General features: G+C 48.7%; 1 protein-coding gene across 6 annotated transcripts in view; it reads left to right on the top strand.

The window, feature by feature from the left end:
• NXPH1 (neurexophilin 1) overlaps positions 1 to 16,210 on the top strand; it is a 412,663-nt gene that overhangs the window by 119,850 nt on the left and 276,603 nt on the right. For 2 of the 6 annotated variants that reach the window (XM_059932809.1, XM_059932808.1), the window contains exons 3-4: positions 1,134 to 1,385; positions 2,242 to 2,405. The exons of 3 other annotated variants lie outside the window; for them this stretch is intronic. In XM_059932809.1, coding sequence (XP_059788792.1) covers positions 2,352 to 2,405 — 54 coding nt within the window. In that variant the 5' untranslated portion in view covers positions 1,134 to 1,385; positions 2,242 to 2,351. The remainder of the gene's footprint in view (positions 1 to 1,133; positions 1,386 to 2,241; positions 2,406 to 16,210) is intronic. One more of the 6 variants, XR_009504866.1, reaches the window with a different exon arrangement.

Here is a 16,210-nt window from a genome sequence, read left to right on the forward strand (position 1 = left end):
GTACAAGAAAGAGGATACAGAAAAGAGAGTGAGAGATAGAGACAGCAAGGGAGAGATTGAGAAAAACAGAGACAGTGAGACTCAGAGCAAAGAGGTGGAGACTGGGAGATACTGGTTGAGGAAGAGGTTTTAGGAGCGAGGGAGGTGGCAAAGGCTGGAAGCATCCCCCATCACCCCACCTCCACTCCCAGGCCGCACCCCCGCCTTGCCCAGCCCACGGCTAGGAGTCGAGCGCGCAAGGTCGCCCAGTCCTCTCGGCTGTCGCGCGCTGAATGGCTGGCGGTCCGCAGCGCCCGGGTCTCGGGCCTCCCAGCTACAGGTCCGCCCGCGTAGGCGCCCAAGGCGGGCTGGGGAGACCTGCACCCTCCTGCGCCCGTTTCCGCCCTACGCACCGCCCCACTACGCTTCCCGCCACTCCTCTGGCGGTCGCAGTCCTCCTCACGACCCTTGGGAAGGGTGCACTGCGGCCACCAGACACCGCAGGAGCCACTTCTCCCTGCGGGCCCAGCCCGCCGAGAGCCTAGGAGCGGGATCCATGTACACGGGGTATTAATTGGTGTCTGAGGAATCGTTCGCCCACATGCCGATGTAATTGCCCGAGTCAGGAAGGTAGGCGAGCCGAGCGGTGGACCTACGGAGAAAGCACCACGGCACCGGCGCCGAGAACCCCAGCGCACTCCAGAGCGTCCCCCAGTGGCCGGGCAGGACCACGGATAGAGCCTGCGACTCCGCTCCGGAGTGGCTCTCGGGCTTCTCAGTGCCGCCGGTAGAGGTACAGCTGCTGGGTGCGCCAGGATCCTCGGGGCTCTGCTCACCCACCCCTCCCTCTGAAACTCGGACTGCTTGCGCCTGCCGTGTGGCTGTTTTCTTCCGAAAGGCCAGTGTCTTATCTCTCAAGTTCAAGTCCTGAGGACTTGCCCAGTCTCCTCCCCTGAAGTCATTTCTACCATCCTTCGGCAGCCTCGGGAATCAGCGAGCCTCGGACCGCTCGTCCCAGATCCAACGCGGGCAGTCCCGGTCTGTCCGGTGCAGTAGCCCGGCGCATTCGCTTCTCACCCTCCCTCTCTTTCTCCCTCCCTTTCTCTCTTCCTCGCTTTTCCCCTCTACTTCCCCTCCCTCTCTTGCCTCTTAAGTTTCCTGCACCGTGAATCCAACTGTGCCAAGCCTAGGCTCCCGCGGAACCAATCCTGAGCGCGACCCGGGCACTGGGACGCGGACTCTGCCGAGGCTGGGCAAGGCAGCGGGACCGGTCCGCGCCCGAGCATGGAGGTGAAGCGCCAGGGAGGGCATGTCCGGGACGCCGGAGACGCCAGGCCCGAGTAGCTCCTCCATGGAGCCTTCGCAGAGCGGTCCTTGCCTGCCGGATTCGCCGCCAGTCCTGTGCGGTACGTACCCTCCGCCTCCACAGTCCCGATATGGGGGACACCTTGGGGTGGGGTAGTGGGGCAGCAGGAAGGGGCAGCGGGGAAGGCCACTGGTTGGAAGACAGAGTGAGCCTGAGGGGTGACCCTCACAGACCCGGGCAGGCTTCCACTCTAGAAGTTAGCGACTGGCTATGCCCCTTCTCTCGAAAAAAGTAGTACGTGTGTATGCGCGTGGTATCTCTGTGTGTGCAGGGCGCTCGAGTGGGTAAATTGAACCCGGCTTTCCTATATGCAAATTGCATTCACTTTCCCCACCCCCATCGCACCAAACGCGTGGAGATACCCGGTACCTAATCCTGGTCAGCTCTACCTACCCCTTCCTCTTCCCGCGCCCCCTCGCTCAATATCTCTCGCTCGCTCTCCCTCTCTCTTTCTCTCTCCACCTCTCTCTGCTGGTGTGCACGTGTGTGAGCACTGCCAGGGCTGGCGAAGAACCAGCCACCGCCTTTAGTCCGAGCCTCCCGGCCATCAAACACTAGGGCAGGTCTCGCTGCCAGAGACGCTTGGGCTCGGAACCAGCCTGCACGCGGCTCTGTGTGCCCCGCCACCTCCTGGCTCCACCTCCCGGGAACTCGCACCCGAGCAGCGTAGAGCGCAAGGAGCCCCTCATCCTCCAACACTCCTGCCCGCCTGCCTGCGGAACGCGCGCTCGCGGGTTTCAGGCGCTGGATTTGCTCGCTTTTCAATTTTTCCTGCCTCCCCCACCTCCGGGTTTTTTTTGGTCCATCCCTCCCGCCACGACCCCCTTTCCGCGCTTGGTTGCCAAGCCTAACCTTGCCCGCGTGGTCATGGGATGTCTAATTTCATTTGTATCTAGGCTGCTGAGAGCGCTCCTTGCTCTGTAAAGTGGATGTCAGGTGGATCTATGTTTTTGAAGGAACAAAGACTCAGCGAAGGCACCGCCGAGGAAGTTTGAGACGCGGGAGGATGCAGGCTACGTGCTGGTACGTGCTTCTCCTCTTGCAGCCCACCGTCTACTTGGTAAGTCGCTGCCAATCCCGCGCCCCCGCAATCACACCCTGGTCTCAAGGCCAGGCAACTGGGGGCGCGCGGGAGGAGGGTGAGACCGCCAGTTCAGCGAGAGCGACGTTCCTAGCGACGGTGTCGGAACAACTTTGGCAAACTGGTCTCCCGATCCCTGTGGGATTTTCCGGGGTTCCCACCCTCGTTTCCTGCTCCAGTGCCCCCTCTCCTGCGAGTGATTCTAAACCGCGTCTAGGGCGCCCTAGACATCCAGAAACCGAGGAGATAGCTGGACGGGATGCTTTATGGGGAGAGAAGGCAAAGAGAAGGGGTGGAAGACAGGGAACTCTCATTAGTTCATCCAGACTTTAAACGAAAGGAAATGGAGGTGGAGAATGGAAAGCAATGAATCTGCCCAGGTCCCTGACTTTGAAAGTAAATCCAGCCACCTAACCCCCAGTTTGGAGATGCGGCACATAAAGAAGTGCAGGTAACTTTGTTCGACTTGTAGGGTTCAGACAGGACAAGTTTAACTATCTAGGAGCCCCACAAGCGTCCAGATGGAGTTGGGTCAGAGATGCTCCAGCAAACATATAGAGGCTCCCCCTCCCTCTCCTCCCAATCTCTCCTTTCCACCAAATAACCAAACCCCAGTTCCAGTGCTGAGCCCCTTATTAGGGAGTGGCAGACCTTGTGCCGAGTTTTCTGAGGTCCGGACTTTGCCCACTGTTAGAACTGGGGTTTGCGTGGGCCGGGGTGGGGTGGGGGGTTTTGAGGGAAGCACTTTATTGTGGTGGCGGTGGATTGGTAGCTGTGGGCACCGCGCGGAGCCAAGACCGAGAGCTCAATTTCTCGGGTCTGACTCCAGGGAGGGCCAGGGACAGTCTTATCCTGCTGGTGAAGTTGTGCTCAGTGCACAGAACCCCATAACGTACCCCTGGGCCGCAGGAGCGCGCTGAGGGCTCTATGTGTTCCGACTAGGAGCAAGAAGCGCTGGGGCGGCATGATGGGTTGAATAAACGGGAATGGGGTGAGCGGTGCCGTCTCAAGCCCAAGGGCTTCAGAACCCACAGTCCTTGGAGCAAAAGTGTTGCCATCCCTGCAGTTGAGAGCGTTTCCCAGCTGTTGCCCTGGTGCCTGTGACTGCAGGGCTGCTAGTTGTGTGAACTCTGTATATGCTAATGAATGTGTATGGATACGTGTGTGTGAATATGAATGTAAGGGTATGTGTGTAAGCGGGTTTCAGCTGGAATCCAAGAACCCTCAGTGTTGCGTGTGTTTGCACCTTTATCGCCTGACCATGGCAGCCGCGGACGCCAGAGGGCGCTGCGCGTCAGTGTCCTCGCCTACAGGACACCTTGGGGTAAACAGGTGAAAGCCCGGGCAGCCAATCCGAAAGAACGGCCTTTCTGACTCCGTTACCGAACGAAGTCTGTGCCTTCCCCGGCTAGAACGCAGACACACTGCAAAAAGTGTCCTTCCCATTTCTCATCTTCAATCATTCTTGCCCCCACCTGTGTCCAGTAGACCCACTGACATTGAGAGCTTAGAGAAGCAGGGCAGAAAGTTTGGCCAGAGGAAATATAGAAATTGTTTGTTGAAAGAAGGGGGAGGGACCCAAAGTGAAAGCTACAGAGGGAGAATATTAAAGATTCCCTTGACCATGGAAACCCTCCTGCCCCTCTCCTCTGCATACCTTTACGCAGGACCTGAACCTCAGGACTGTTCTTAACGTCCTTGAACTGTGCTCACACACGGCAAAAGCTCGCGGCTGTGGTGCAGTTATTGCTTGGAACAAGTATTTCGATAGTCTGGAAAATAATCTGTCAAAAGTAGAAGTGAAATCAATACGTTGTGTTAAATTTTAAATGTGTTTGTTGGCAGTTAAACCGTTTTCCACTCATTACAACAACAGTGCTGGATTTATTCTAATGCGCTGCGTTCTCAACAACAAGCGCATTAATTCTCCTTTAATTGTAAACTGGGAGCATTTGAAAACCATTCAGTGTGAAAATTATGCTGATTCAATTACCGTTTAGTTACAGACTTCATTACCTGAATGCCTTTTGGCAATACAGAGAAAGGAGACAATTTTTCCAATTTCACTCAAAACAATACAAAATGTGAACAATAAAATAGAGAAGGCGATTTAGAAGTCCATTCTTTTTCTCTCCGATCTAAAGTTGTTTTGTGTGTCGGGGATTAGAAACCACACGCACCACAAAAACAAAAGGCTGGTGGCTGTGACCCAAGGCAGTATTTCCAGGGATTGCAGTCCCACGGTTATTTGTCGGCAAAATCCCAAACTGTTTTCCTGGAGGAGCAAGAAGCTGACTTTTACCATGGAAATGAATTTAGAAGGGTGAATTGGGCAGTCAGGACAGGTTGGATTTCAGCAAGTAAATAAGTAGAAACCCTTGATTAAGTCTCTGGGGCAATGAGACAGACCAAGAAGTGGTCAAAGCTTCTTTCTCCATCTATTTTGTTAAATACCAGAAACAGTAACTGAATTTATCATTTGTTTGGAGCCGCACCCCAAAACATCCCAGACCTTTGCAAGAAACTGCAATAGATGCCTGCAGGTTGTCAGGAGATGCTTCAAGTTACACTCCAAAAAGGCAGGGGTGGCAGAACCATTATTTTATTTTTCCCCTTGAATTGCCACAATCCAGGGAGGAGTTTAATGAATAATTTTTTTGTCCTTATGGACTCACACCGCAAGTTAAGTGACAGGGGCACTCTGTACATTGCCTCATAGCTGATACCACAGTGCACCTTTCTCTTTAAGCCCCTCGAATCCGAGTTATATTTCCCAAGGAGTAATCACACATTATGTTCCAGGATCCAGATTTGTTTAGGTATCTCCTATGCAACAATATTTAGGCTTCTGCTTATAGAGACATACCTTAAATACTCCCAGTTTTGAGAAGATATTTTTTTAAAATGAAAAATAACTCTCTATCCGGCCGATCAATGCTCCATATTTAAGCCACAGTTCCCAGCCTGTATTTAGGTGAATGTTCTCACAGTATGTTTCTTGGCCCAGGGTTCTTTGAATGCCTGTTCTAGTTTGAGAATTTTGAGTCTTTTTGTGCTTTGAGAGATGGGTCTGTCCTGTTTCAAACTGGAAGCTTATTTTAATACTGCAATGGAAAGTTAATTAGAGATGTGTCTGCAAAGTTACCTCCTGAAGCATATTAGCTAGGATACTCAAAAATCACCACAGGGCTAACTCCAGCCATAAATGCAGGGGAGTGGGAAATCATTGAAAAAAAAAAAAAAAAAAAAGGCAAGGAAATCTTCTGTTTACTGAATGTTATTGAATTGCAGATTTAAAATTCTGAATTCAGCAGGAGAGGAACTTATAGTGTAATAATACTTGTTAAAAATAAAAAAGTCCTGCAATCTTTATTCTCCTGTCAGTTCTGGACTGATTGCAGGATATTTTCAGTATGATATAATGGGGTAACAGATAATAGCATTTTAACAGAATTGAAGCACACACTGGATAATCTAGGGAAATGTGGTTTCTGGATCGGAAGAATGAGGGTCCTAAGTTGAGTTATGAGCTGAAGGACAGGCATGGGCACACAGGGAGGGCACCTCCCAGCAGAAGGCAGAGGTGTCCTGCTTGGGGGCTTACCTGTGGCAATTTTCAGAGTCAAGAATTAAGTAAAATGAGCACTCCCAGGACATGTTAACAAAAACGTTACTCAGAAACTGAGTCCAGATATTCTGCTGAGAGGTTGCATGATGCTACTGTGATCAAGTCACACATCCACAGTCTATTCTGAGAAGAGGCCCCTTGTCCTCCAATTTAGTTCCCACCATTTTTTGCTAGGAAATTAATTTGCTAATAATCTAGTCGCTTTTTTAACCGATATGGGCAAAAATGGAAAGTTCTTTCTAAAACTTGTGCTTAACATTTTGATTCATCTATTCCCTCGAATTTAGGGTATCCTGAAAGTATGAATTCCATACCAATTGTTTAATAGAGATTAAAGCATGGTTAATATATTCATGGAATACTACCTCTACACTGTTAGAAGCCAGACTGTTTGGGTGAATTCCACTCATTATGAAGGTAGCTGTTAAGAAATGTGGAAGCTAAGGGAAAAGTAGCAGGAAAGAGATCACCAATGTCTATCCTTTGGACTAGGTATGTGTACTTCCCATTCTTTGAAAATTAAGCCAGCTGACCACTGAACATTTTAATTAATTTCAGCTTATTCCTGAAAAGAAAAGCACATTAACTACCTCACAGCAGTGATTCAGTGTTCTCTGTTAAGGTCAGTTCTTGGAGGCAGTACTATAAGTTACCCAATCCCACTGAATTTCCTGACTCTTGTGCCCTAGATCAGCCTTCCAGATAAAGGATTAAACCTAGATTTTTGAAGGAGCCTGTGCCCCAGCAGCACAAAATGAGAATTCATCAGTCTCAAGACCTATTCCAGGGCTCTGTGAGAGGAGAAGTTGCTACTACTGCAGGCATTTCCCTGAAATAGTCAACTCTCCACTGACCAGGAAAGCAGCTCTCTGGGTGTGTGGAAAGCGCTTGGGTGGGTCGCACTTCTACTCACTTCCAGGAGGATTATACTGGTCTGGGGCCTTCTAGTGACAGTTTTGGGGAAACAGCTTTCAGTATTAGAAGGAGAGAACTAGAATTTCTCCAACTTTCTCAGCAGTATTTCCCCAGAAAGCCATTAAGTTCGTGGCTCCTCTTTGTGTGAAGTTGATTTCCATCTGGCTTTGAATTGTTGGCGGCTATTTCCTCCTTAATGAAAGTGTTGTCTGGGTGAAAAATATATCAGGTGGCAGGGAAATTGGTTGATTTTTTTGAGATAGGTGCCCAATGTCCTACATTTCTATCTGAGGGAAGATTTTCTGCAGACTACAGAAATTGACAGTATTGTCCAGGTAATAACCACCGACGACAATATTTTCAAAAGGGCATTTGAGTGATGAAAGCATTTGGATATTGCTTTTTCAAATAAGCAATTTTCTCTCTTGGGCTTCTTTGATTTTTATAGGGGGTGGGGGAGAAGAGGCCACGCATTGGCAAAGGGATGCCTTCCCGGTTTTGCCTAGTTCTGAAATACCTAGGTACTTGTCAGCCTTGCTTGGAATTGCGGGGTCTGAAGAGCTCTCAGTGAGTTTGACTGTCGCCGCAGTGATATTAAGGGTCAAAAGGGAATCCTGAGAATGAAGAATAACCCTCTTCTTGCACTCTTCCTCCCATAAAGAAAGCTGATGGAAGCTCTGAAAGTTTGCCTGCTCTCAAGTGGCTAGCTAGGAAGCGTTTTCTCTTTCTTTCTTTCTTTCTTTCTTTTTTTAAAATATGCCTAGGTTTGATTCGATTCAGGTAAGTTCTCTTAAAGCAACCTCGTCCTTTAGGAGCTTTCAGATCTCATTCTAAGACCTTAACAGTCCGCTCCATTTAAATTAATAGAGGGAAGTAGGCGAGTTAGCCTGCCGGGCGCCGTCGGGTCAGCGACTTCCAGGAGCAGCTGGGTGGTGGTAAGGCGTGTCTGCTCCCTCGCCTCCCCCTACATTCTTCTAGCCAGTCCTGCCGACAGTTTGCGGGAAGTTGCGATCTTGATTTACCCGCCACTCAAGCTCCAGACCAGCTCTTTTTCTCTAAGTCAGCACTAACCCCTCCCGGAGCTCGGTAAACACGGCGCGCGCACATTTTTCTGCTGCCGATGGGCAGGTTGACGACTCCGCTTGAAGGAATGTGACAATAAAGTGGGAACCAAAGCTTGGCAAGCACTTAATCAAGGATAAAAAGGTTCCGCCGTAAGGATGTCACTCAATTTATTGTGAAAGTCGAATGAATTACCTTTAATGAAAGTGCTTCCCAGATGAATATTACCGGCAATTTCCTGAGCTGGCTCTGTCAGCACGAGATGAGGAAATGCCAACCGAGATCAGGAAAGAGCGCCCATCTCAATTACTATGCCAGCTTTCCAAGAGCGGCTTTTTATTGAGATGATATGTATTGGCGGCTTCTTCAAGCCCCTCCGCGCGCCCAGGCGCGCGTTGGCGCATTTTCCAAGTTTGCTGTCTGCCCTGGCGGGTTGCTGGCTGTTGTTTAAACTTCTAATGAGCTCGCCGCGTTTCTGCTGCGGGCTCCAAACCTGGTTGCCTGCTCTGTAAACAGCTTTCCCTAGTATGTTTTGTTTACTTCGGAGGTGGGGGCTGGCGGGGGGTGGGTGGGGGTGGGGCGGAGAGAATTCCCCTTCTCGGGGTCCCACTGTTACAGAAGGTTCCTCGGCATCAGGTCGGGGCTCGGGAAGGCAAGGCGGCGCCCAGAGCTGGGGCCTGGGGAGAGTGCGTGCCGTAGGGCCTCAGGAGCAGAGAGCGCGCGGCACGTGCCCCTCCCGCCGCGGCTAGCGAAAAGCCCTCGCCGGCTCCCACTTCCTTTAAATTAATGAGCGTACTTTACTTGTTCCAGCCGGAAATACGATGGGGAGGGCGATAAGCAGGCCGCGGCCGCAGCGCACCGCGGCGTCTGCATGAGAATGGAGAACCGTGAGGCTTTTCTGGTGCTGTTTTTCTCCCACAGCAAGACAAATTGCTGCTTGTAAAAACCGAGTGTTTCCTTAGAAACTGGCTCGTGGGGGCTCTGCTCGTCTCTGCCGAACCTGACTCTGGCCGGGCCTCGCCCGATGTCCCCGCCGCCCTAATGGATTCTGACGGGAAGGATCGAGGCAGCGGCTCGAGGGCCGCGAAGAGAGGCTGCGGGCCCTCGCCCCAGCGGAGGGAGCGGGCGTCCTCCTGACATAGGCCGCCCTCGTTCTCAGACCCCCTTCCCACCCATTGATTTTCAAGGCCATTTCAAGTCATCCTCTTCAGTTAGAAGCGAGAAACTTCCTTCGACGTAGGCTTCAGACCCTCGACTCGGAAACTCAGCCCTCTGACCGAAGCCGCGGAGTTCGGGCCCGGGGAAGGTTCCCAGCCTGAGTCACCGCCGTCACAGTTGCGCTCTCCGGTGTCTGCTTTTAGCCTCAGGCGACCTCCAGCCGTCCCAACGGCTTTATGAAAACACAGGTGCAGCGCTCTCGCATCTGGACCCCAAGGCCTCACACCAGAAGCGTGGCTTCTGCGGAACTCTTCGTTGACGCCGCCGAGCTTCGATGCTCCTGGGGCAGCCGGCAGGACAGCAGCGGTCCCCCGGAGGGAGGCCGCAGCGCGGAGGGTGAATGGGGCCTTGGCCTGAGACCGGCGGCTGGGCAAGGCGGGCCCGCAGAGCGATCCCTCAGGACCACGGACAGCGCCACAGGCTCCGCCCCGCGTGGTGCCCGCGGCCCGGCCTCCCTCCCAGCGGCGGAGCGGGCTCGGCCCCTCTGCAAGCGGAGTGCGCGCTTTCCGCAGACACCTCGCTGCCGCCCAGCCGCGACCTGAACCACCCGCCTCCCCCTCCCAGTCTTTCGGGAGCACTAAGCTCCGATCGCTAGGTCCCCAAGGTTTCCTGTGGTCGGAGTCTCTCGTTAGCGCCCCTTTCCCCGCCCCCTCCCTGGTGGCGGCGTCACGTGGTCGCCACAGAGTTTGTCCTGAGGAGAGGTGAATCCTTTTCCTCCACTTTCTCCTCCCCTGCCCCCATTGCCTCGCACAGTTCGTTAAATCTACCCCTCCTCCCAAACAGAAACGCGCATCCTGTGAGGTAGAGCGGCAAGCGTCTTTAACACTGTAAAACACTCGTTTGACAGACAAGGAAACTGAGGTAGGAGGGGAACCAACTGTCTCGAAAGAGTAAAACCAAGTGGGGAACAATGATTCCTGCCCTATCTCCCAGCTGCGGGGAGCACGGCTGGAGCCACCAAGTCGCCCACCAGATATGCGCCTTTAAAACGCAGCGCGGGGTGGAGAGGGGTGCGGAGTCCTAATTATTATGAATTTCCAGAGGAGCAGTAATTATTCACGGAGAGCAGGCGAAACAACGGCCTGAGTAAGGGAATCGATATATTTGCTATCGAAAGTGCCTGGCTCGCCCGTAATGCAGACGAATGGGGATGCAGCCTCATTATTTTCCGTGGTTAGGCTCCCCGGCGTGGGCCCCGAAGCAGCATGGGATCTATCATCATTAGACCCGGGATGGGGTGGGGGGCAGTTTCTCCTTATTTACTTAGCAAAACAAACAAACACTCCACCAACCCTACCCCCTCGAACACTGATACACAACCGTCGTTCCTCCTCCTCTTCCCCTCCCCTCGCCCTCTTGCTCCGGCTGCTGTTGCACACTCCCCCCCGGGCCTCCCTGAGCACTCTAGAGCGGACACTGCGGTCACTTGAAGTGCGAGCAGTTCCTCCTTGGCGGCGGTCACACACACGGTTGATTTGGTCCAGAAATAAGCCGGAGAGTACCGAGCGTTGGCGCTAGGGGTTCTCGGTGTCAAAGGCGAAGGTTGGCTGGGAAGTTCCGTCCTTTTCTCTCGCCTTAGCGTCAGAGTCAGTCCGTTCTGGACGCCCGATTCTGCAAATCCTCGCAGTGTTAAAGGAGCAGAGGTCTGGCAGGTGGTGCTCCATCAACCCGTGCGAGAAGCCAGCTTGGAGAAATGCAAGCCCGAGAGAAGAGAACGAATCTGGAGGTGAAGGGAAGTCGAATACTGAATAGGAAGGGAAGGGAAGGTTTGGGCATAACGCCTCCAGGGTATTCTCGAAGGTCCCCGGTGAGAACGGCCTTCTTCCTGCTCCAGGTGAGATGCTGGCCGTTTGCCTGCGCGCGCCAGTCAGCTGCAGTTTTCCACGAGTGGGAATGGGCCCCACCTGCACCCACTGGAGTCACCGAACTGTTGAGGGTCCTGCCGAGTATATTGCACAGTGTTTCCCCATTTCTCTTCCGTTCTGCAGCCCTCACTCCCTGGCACAGCCTTTCTCACTCCTAGAAGTTGCCTGACGCTCCTGGTGGGCAGCTGCTGGGATGAAACTTGTATTCCTGTACAGGTGTCTTCACTGTTCCCTGAAATGCCACAGTTCTTATGGTCAAGTGAGGGGTGTGTATGTGTGTGTGTGTGTGTGTGTGTGTGTGCGTGTGTATCTTTGAGTGCTTGGTCTTCGTCTGGCAGCCCTTCCCTTATTACAGCAGATCAATGCTGCAGAGAAGACAGGGTGTGGCCCTTAAAAAAAACCTAACTCCTCCTCCTTAATTGCAGTAAAACTATCATAATTACAATAACATTTATAATAACACTGACGAGAACAAAATTTAAAATTGTGGACTTCCAGCCACTAAAGTAATAATAATACCCTTCTTCCCTGGAATTTTCTTTTCTTTGGAGCCCAGCCTTTCATGGTACATTGTGATTACCTGAGTGTCTTTGTTTCCTTGCCAGCAGAGACAGCCAGCCAACACAGCACCAGCACTGTATCATCTACTGGCATCATTTCCTCCCACCATCTTCATTTTTAGAGGTTTTATAATTAAACTCCGTAAGATATATGTAACATAAATCCAGTGGAGGACTTTTTATTTATATTTATGTAGCATGCTGAGAAAGAAAAATTAAGGAAGTGCTTATATTGGAGTAATAAGCCTGCTTTGATATTAACAGAAACGTCACTTTAATTTACTTTTCTCAAGTCTAGAAGACTGTCTCTGTGAGACCAGACCCCATAGTCATGCCTTTTTCAGGGGACATCCCAATAAAGTGAAAAAGACATTAATTAGCTTGTACTAACTTAGCGGGAAAAAAGGCCAGGCTCGCCACTCACTGGAAATATATACTAGGCTAAACGTGGCAAAGTTGCAGTATGATGTAGGAAGTTGAGCAGCTAGCTGGAAACAGCTACAAAGCCCTACATTTTTCTGCCTATCCCTGCCCCTAACCTGTCACAATGCACATTTACACATAGAGTAACAGGGCCTTCCAGAGCCAACACAAAGACATCATGCTGCAAATCAACAGGAATTTTAATAAAACTGAAAGCCATAGACTAAAAGGAAGAAGGCACTGATTTCCTTCTCTAAGATAGGTTATTGCCAGAAAAATTATGATAGAAAGACTTGGAGAAAATGTCCTGGCTTAGAAGACCCTTTTTCATGTACAGGTTAAACACACACACATACACACACACACACACACACTCACACACATAAGAGCAAGACTGGATATACATCTGTACATCTACTCTTTGAAGGATTCCATGGAAAATTATAATAGGGAATTCTTTTGTTTTCATAAGTTGTTAGACCCGAAATTTCAACTTGGGTTTGACAGTACCATTTCCTTGATAGGAATCTAGTACCTGATACTGCATTGTTGTCCTGTTTATGTCAGTATTTTCAGCTATAGAATGAAAGCAATTTTGGTGAAGAAGAACTACTGGCACGATAGCTGGAATTTCAGTGATGTATATATATGCCAACCTCTCCAACTGAACTTTGGAAAATGATACTTCTCCTTGTAACCTTGTAGCTGAATGCTATTAGAGGCCCACAGGTATATAAAAGAGCTTATATAAAATTAATGGGGCTTCCCTGGTGGCGCAGTGGTTAAGAATCCGCCTGCCAATGAAGGGGACACGGGTTTGATCCCTGGTCTGGGAAGATCCCACATGCCGCAGAGCAACTAAGCCTGCGTGCCTAGATCCCACAACAAGAGAAGTCCGCTCTCCGCAACTAGAGAAAGCCCGTGAAGCAACGAAGACCCAACACATACGAAAATAAATAAAGCAAATGCAGAAAATATATTAAAAAAAAAAAAAAAAAAAAAAATAAAATAAAATTAATGGACTGCTTTACATTCACAATCTCTTACTCGTGAAGCCCTTGTAAAATATTACACCTATTTAAAATAGGGAGAATATAAAATCAGGGTTGGTGTGCAATTGGTAGCTGTAAATGGTTCGATGAAGTATTTGATTGTTTTGAATGAGTTTAACAGTATGATGGAAATTTATTGTTCATCTTTGTTCACTGATGTGCTAATCATAAGGCTGCTTCTTCTTTTATGTACTTGGCCAGTTTTGAAACTGATCCTAAGGTTCCAAGGCAACATCTAAGTACATAATCAAAATTTTAGGAAAGATGAATTTATTGACTTACTAGATTACAGAGAGATCCATGGGTCACCATGAAGTCACACACACACACACACACACAGACACACACACAAACCCTCCAACATTGCTTTATTATTTTGTTTAAAATGATCAACCATATATTTATTGGCATTGAATACACTGGACATTTTATATGCATTTTTTGAATAAGAAAATGGATAGAGGTTTTAATTTAGCATCAGACTTCATAAAAATAGTCTTTCTGAGTATAGTGAAATTATTAAAATAAATCTCTTCGTGTTTTTCATTGATGTGGACAAAATTTGGAAAAATGAGAGATCCTCATTCTTTTTTTTTCCCCCTCCAAACATATATTAAAGACTGCATTTCTCTTTAATCTGTTACTTAGTTTATGATCTCAAAGACAAGCCGTAAGCCCCACTATGGATTTTTTTTTTCCTTACTATGCATTTTGTTTGGGGAATGAAGCATTTTTTTTAAAATTAATTAATTAATTTATTTTATTTTTGGCTGTGTTGGGTCTTCGTTTCTGTGCGAGGGCTTTCTCCAGTTGCGGCGAGTGGGGGCCACTCTTCATCGCGGTGCGCGGGCCTCTCACTGTCGCGGCCTCTCCCATTGCGGAGCACAGGCTCCAGACGCGCAAGCTCAGTAGTTGTGGCTCATGGGCCTAGCCGCTCCGCGGCATGTGGGATCTTCCTGGACCGGGGCACGAACCCGTGTCCCCTGCATTGGCATGCGGATTCTTAACCACTGTGCCACCAGGGAAGCCCCAATGAAGCATTTTTTTTCTCCTGCCTTATTAGACTGAGAATTTTACGCAGCCTAAAACCATAGTGACATTTTCAAAGTCTTCTTCCCCCTTTCCCCCACTTCACTCGAAGTTTACTAGGTAAACTTCTAGAATGGTCATATTTTTTTCTTCTTGTATAAATGGCCACTAGACTACTGTGTTAACATCTCCTCTAAATGAGAAGCAATGCCCTAATTTACCAACCATCTATATACATTGCTGGTGCTGCTCCATACTTGATGGAAAACTCTTAAAAACACGCATCGGATTACATGAGATCCATTACACTTTTTGTTTGAGAAGTTTTCAATGAAAATGCCATAATTAATCCCAGGTTTGATTCTAAAACTGAATTGAACTATGAGTTGTGATTTGTTGTTGGAGCAGCTGTGCTGTTGGTAATAGGACCGACTACATGATCTCTGAAACTGGAAATGTAAAATACCTTTACTCACATATTTTTTCTGGTTATTTGTGAATAGTTTCTTGTGCCAGGGCACCATCATTTATTGTCTTACAGCATTAAATGTAGAGAAAGATGCAAACCACTGCATATGAAGTTATTCATGGGTAGTCAGTGTAGTATTTCTCTGCTCTTGATGTGAAACTTAATTGCTATTGATGTTGAGATTTTGCAGAACATGGCAGAGTTTTTGCCTCTTTCACAAGAAATATGTAATTGAATGATGAGTGCCTCGTATTAGATTTTCGACCTTATTTCTTTTGGTTAATAAGGCAGTGTTATGAGTAGCTGCACCAGAGGCAGCCACAATCTCTAGCCGTTATCAAACTAAAGCAGAACTGGCACTAGCACGTATGAGCTGAGCTACCGCTTTTGGATCTGCAGCTCTGCTGTCAGGCTGAAATGTTCTGGAGTGTGGAAGCATGAAGAGTGAATGATCTGGCCTGAGATGTTTAATCCTGCCTTGCACTCTTGACTGAAATCCTTCACAGTTAGAAGAGCTCTAACGTGTGGCCAGATGGATTCGCACGTTTCTCAGACTGATGGATTTCTTTTCCCCCCTTGAACAAATGCTGAAAAAAATGAGAAGTTTTAACAGCAAATCAACATGCCAAAAGATGGCTGATATCCTCCCAAAGACCGCTACTTCTAGCTAGGTGGATAATATCATGGCACCTGTGCAATGTCAGCAATGAATTCATTACTCTTCTATTCAGGAATAGAAGAGTAATGATGAGAAAGTGGGTGACTTCTTGCTCCAGTGAAGACCTGGCCACAGGAGGGAGAAAATAGGCCCTTTTCATTCATCCTGGATGCCCCCATCCCCCTCCGGTCTCTCTCTCATCTCTCACTTCAATTTTTAAGGGAAATGGCGTTGATAAAAGACTTATTAGGAGGAAAGAGGGGAAGAGAATGGCAAAGTATTTTCTTAATTCTGTGACCTTGGGCAAACTTTTTAACCTCTCAGATCTTAATTACCTAATCTGTAAAATGAGGCTAACAATACCTCCTACCCAACAGAGTTGTTATTGAGGATTAACTGAGTTAATGTGTTACAAAGAGCTTAGAAAGGTGTGTGGCACATAGCAGTGGTGAATCAATAGTAAAGGAAAAAAGTTGAGGGAAAGGTTTCTGGACCAGGTTCCCATGCTCCCAGCACAGCTGTTACAGGGATGAAACACCGCTCTGCCCTAAGACCAATCCTATCTTTTGTTTCCCTCTTGCAGCTGGTTGATTGCTGTACCGTTTGCCCAGGGCTGCCCAGTAAGCCATATGTATTTAATGGGAATAGTAACCATTATGATTAAAACAAAAGAAAATGGCCATTTCTACAGCAACTACCCAAGTGTTTATAGAAATGAAGAGACAAGTCATTGGCAGGCCCAATGAACAGATTGCCTAATTGAAATGAGAATTCTTGTGATGTTTTAATTTCAGGTGGCAAGCACTATGGGCATTTATTAAGATCTAATTTTAAGTACTGATTAATTTGTGAACAGTATTTGCTTTTATTTACTTTTCTTTTAACACTTGAAATTCTCTTAAAAT

This window comes from Balaenoptera ricei, chromosome 9 (genome assembly GCF_028023285.1).
Source record: "Balaenoptera ricei isolate mBalRic1 chromosome 9, mBalRic1.hap2, whole genome shotgun sequence".
Taxonomy (NCBI): domain Eukaryota; kingdom Metazoa; phylum Chordata; class Mammalia; order Artiodactyla; family Balaenopteridae; genus Balaenoptera; species Balaenoptera ricei.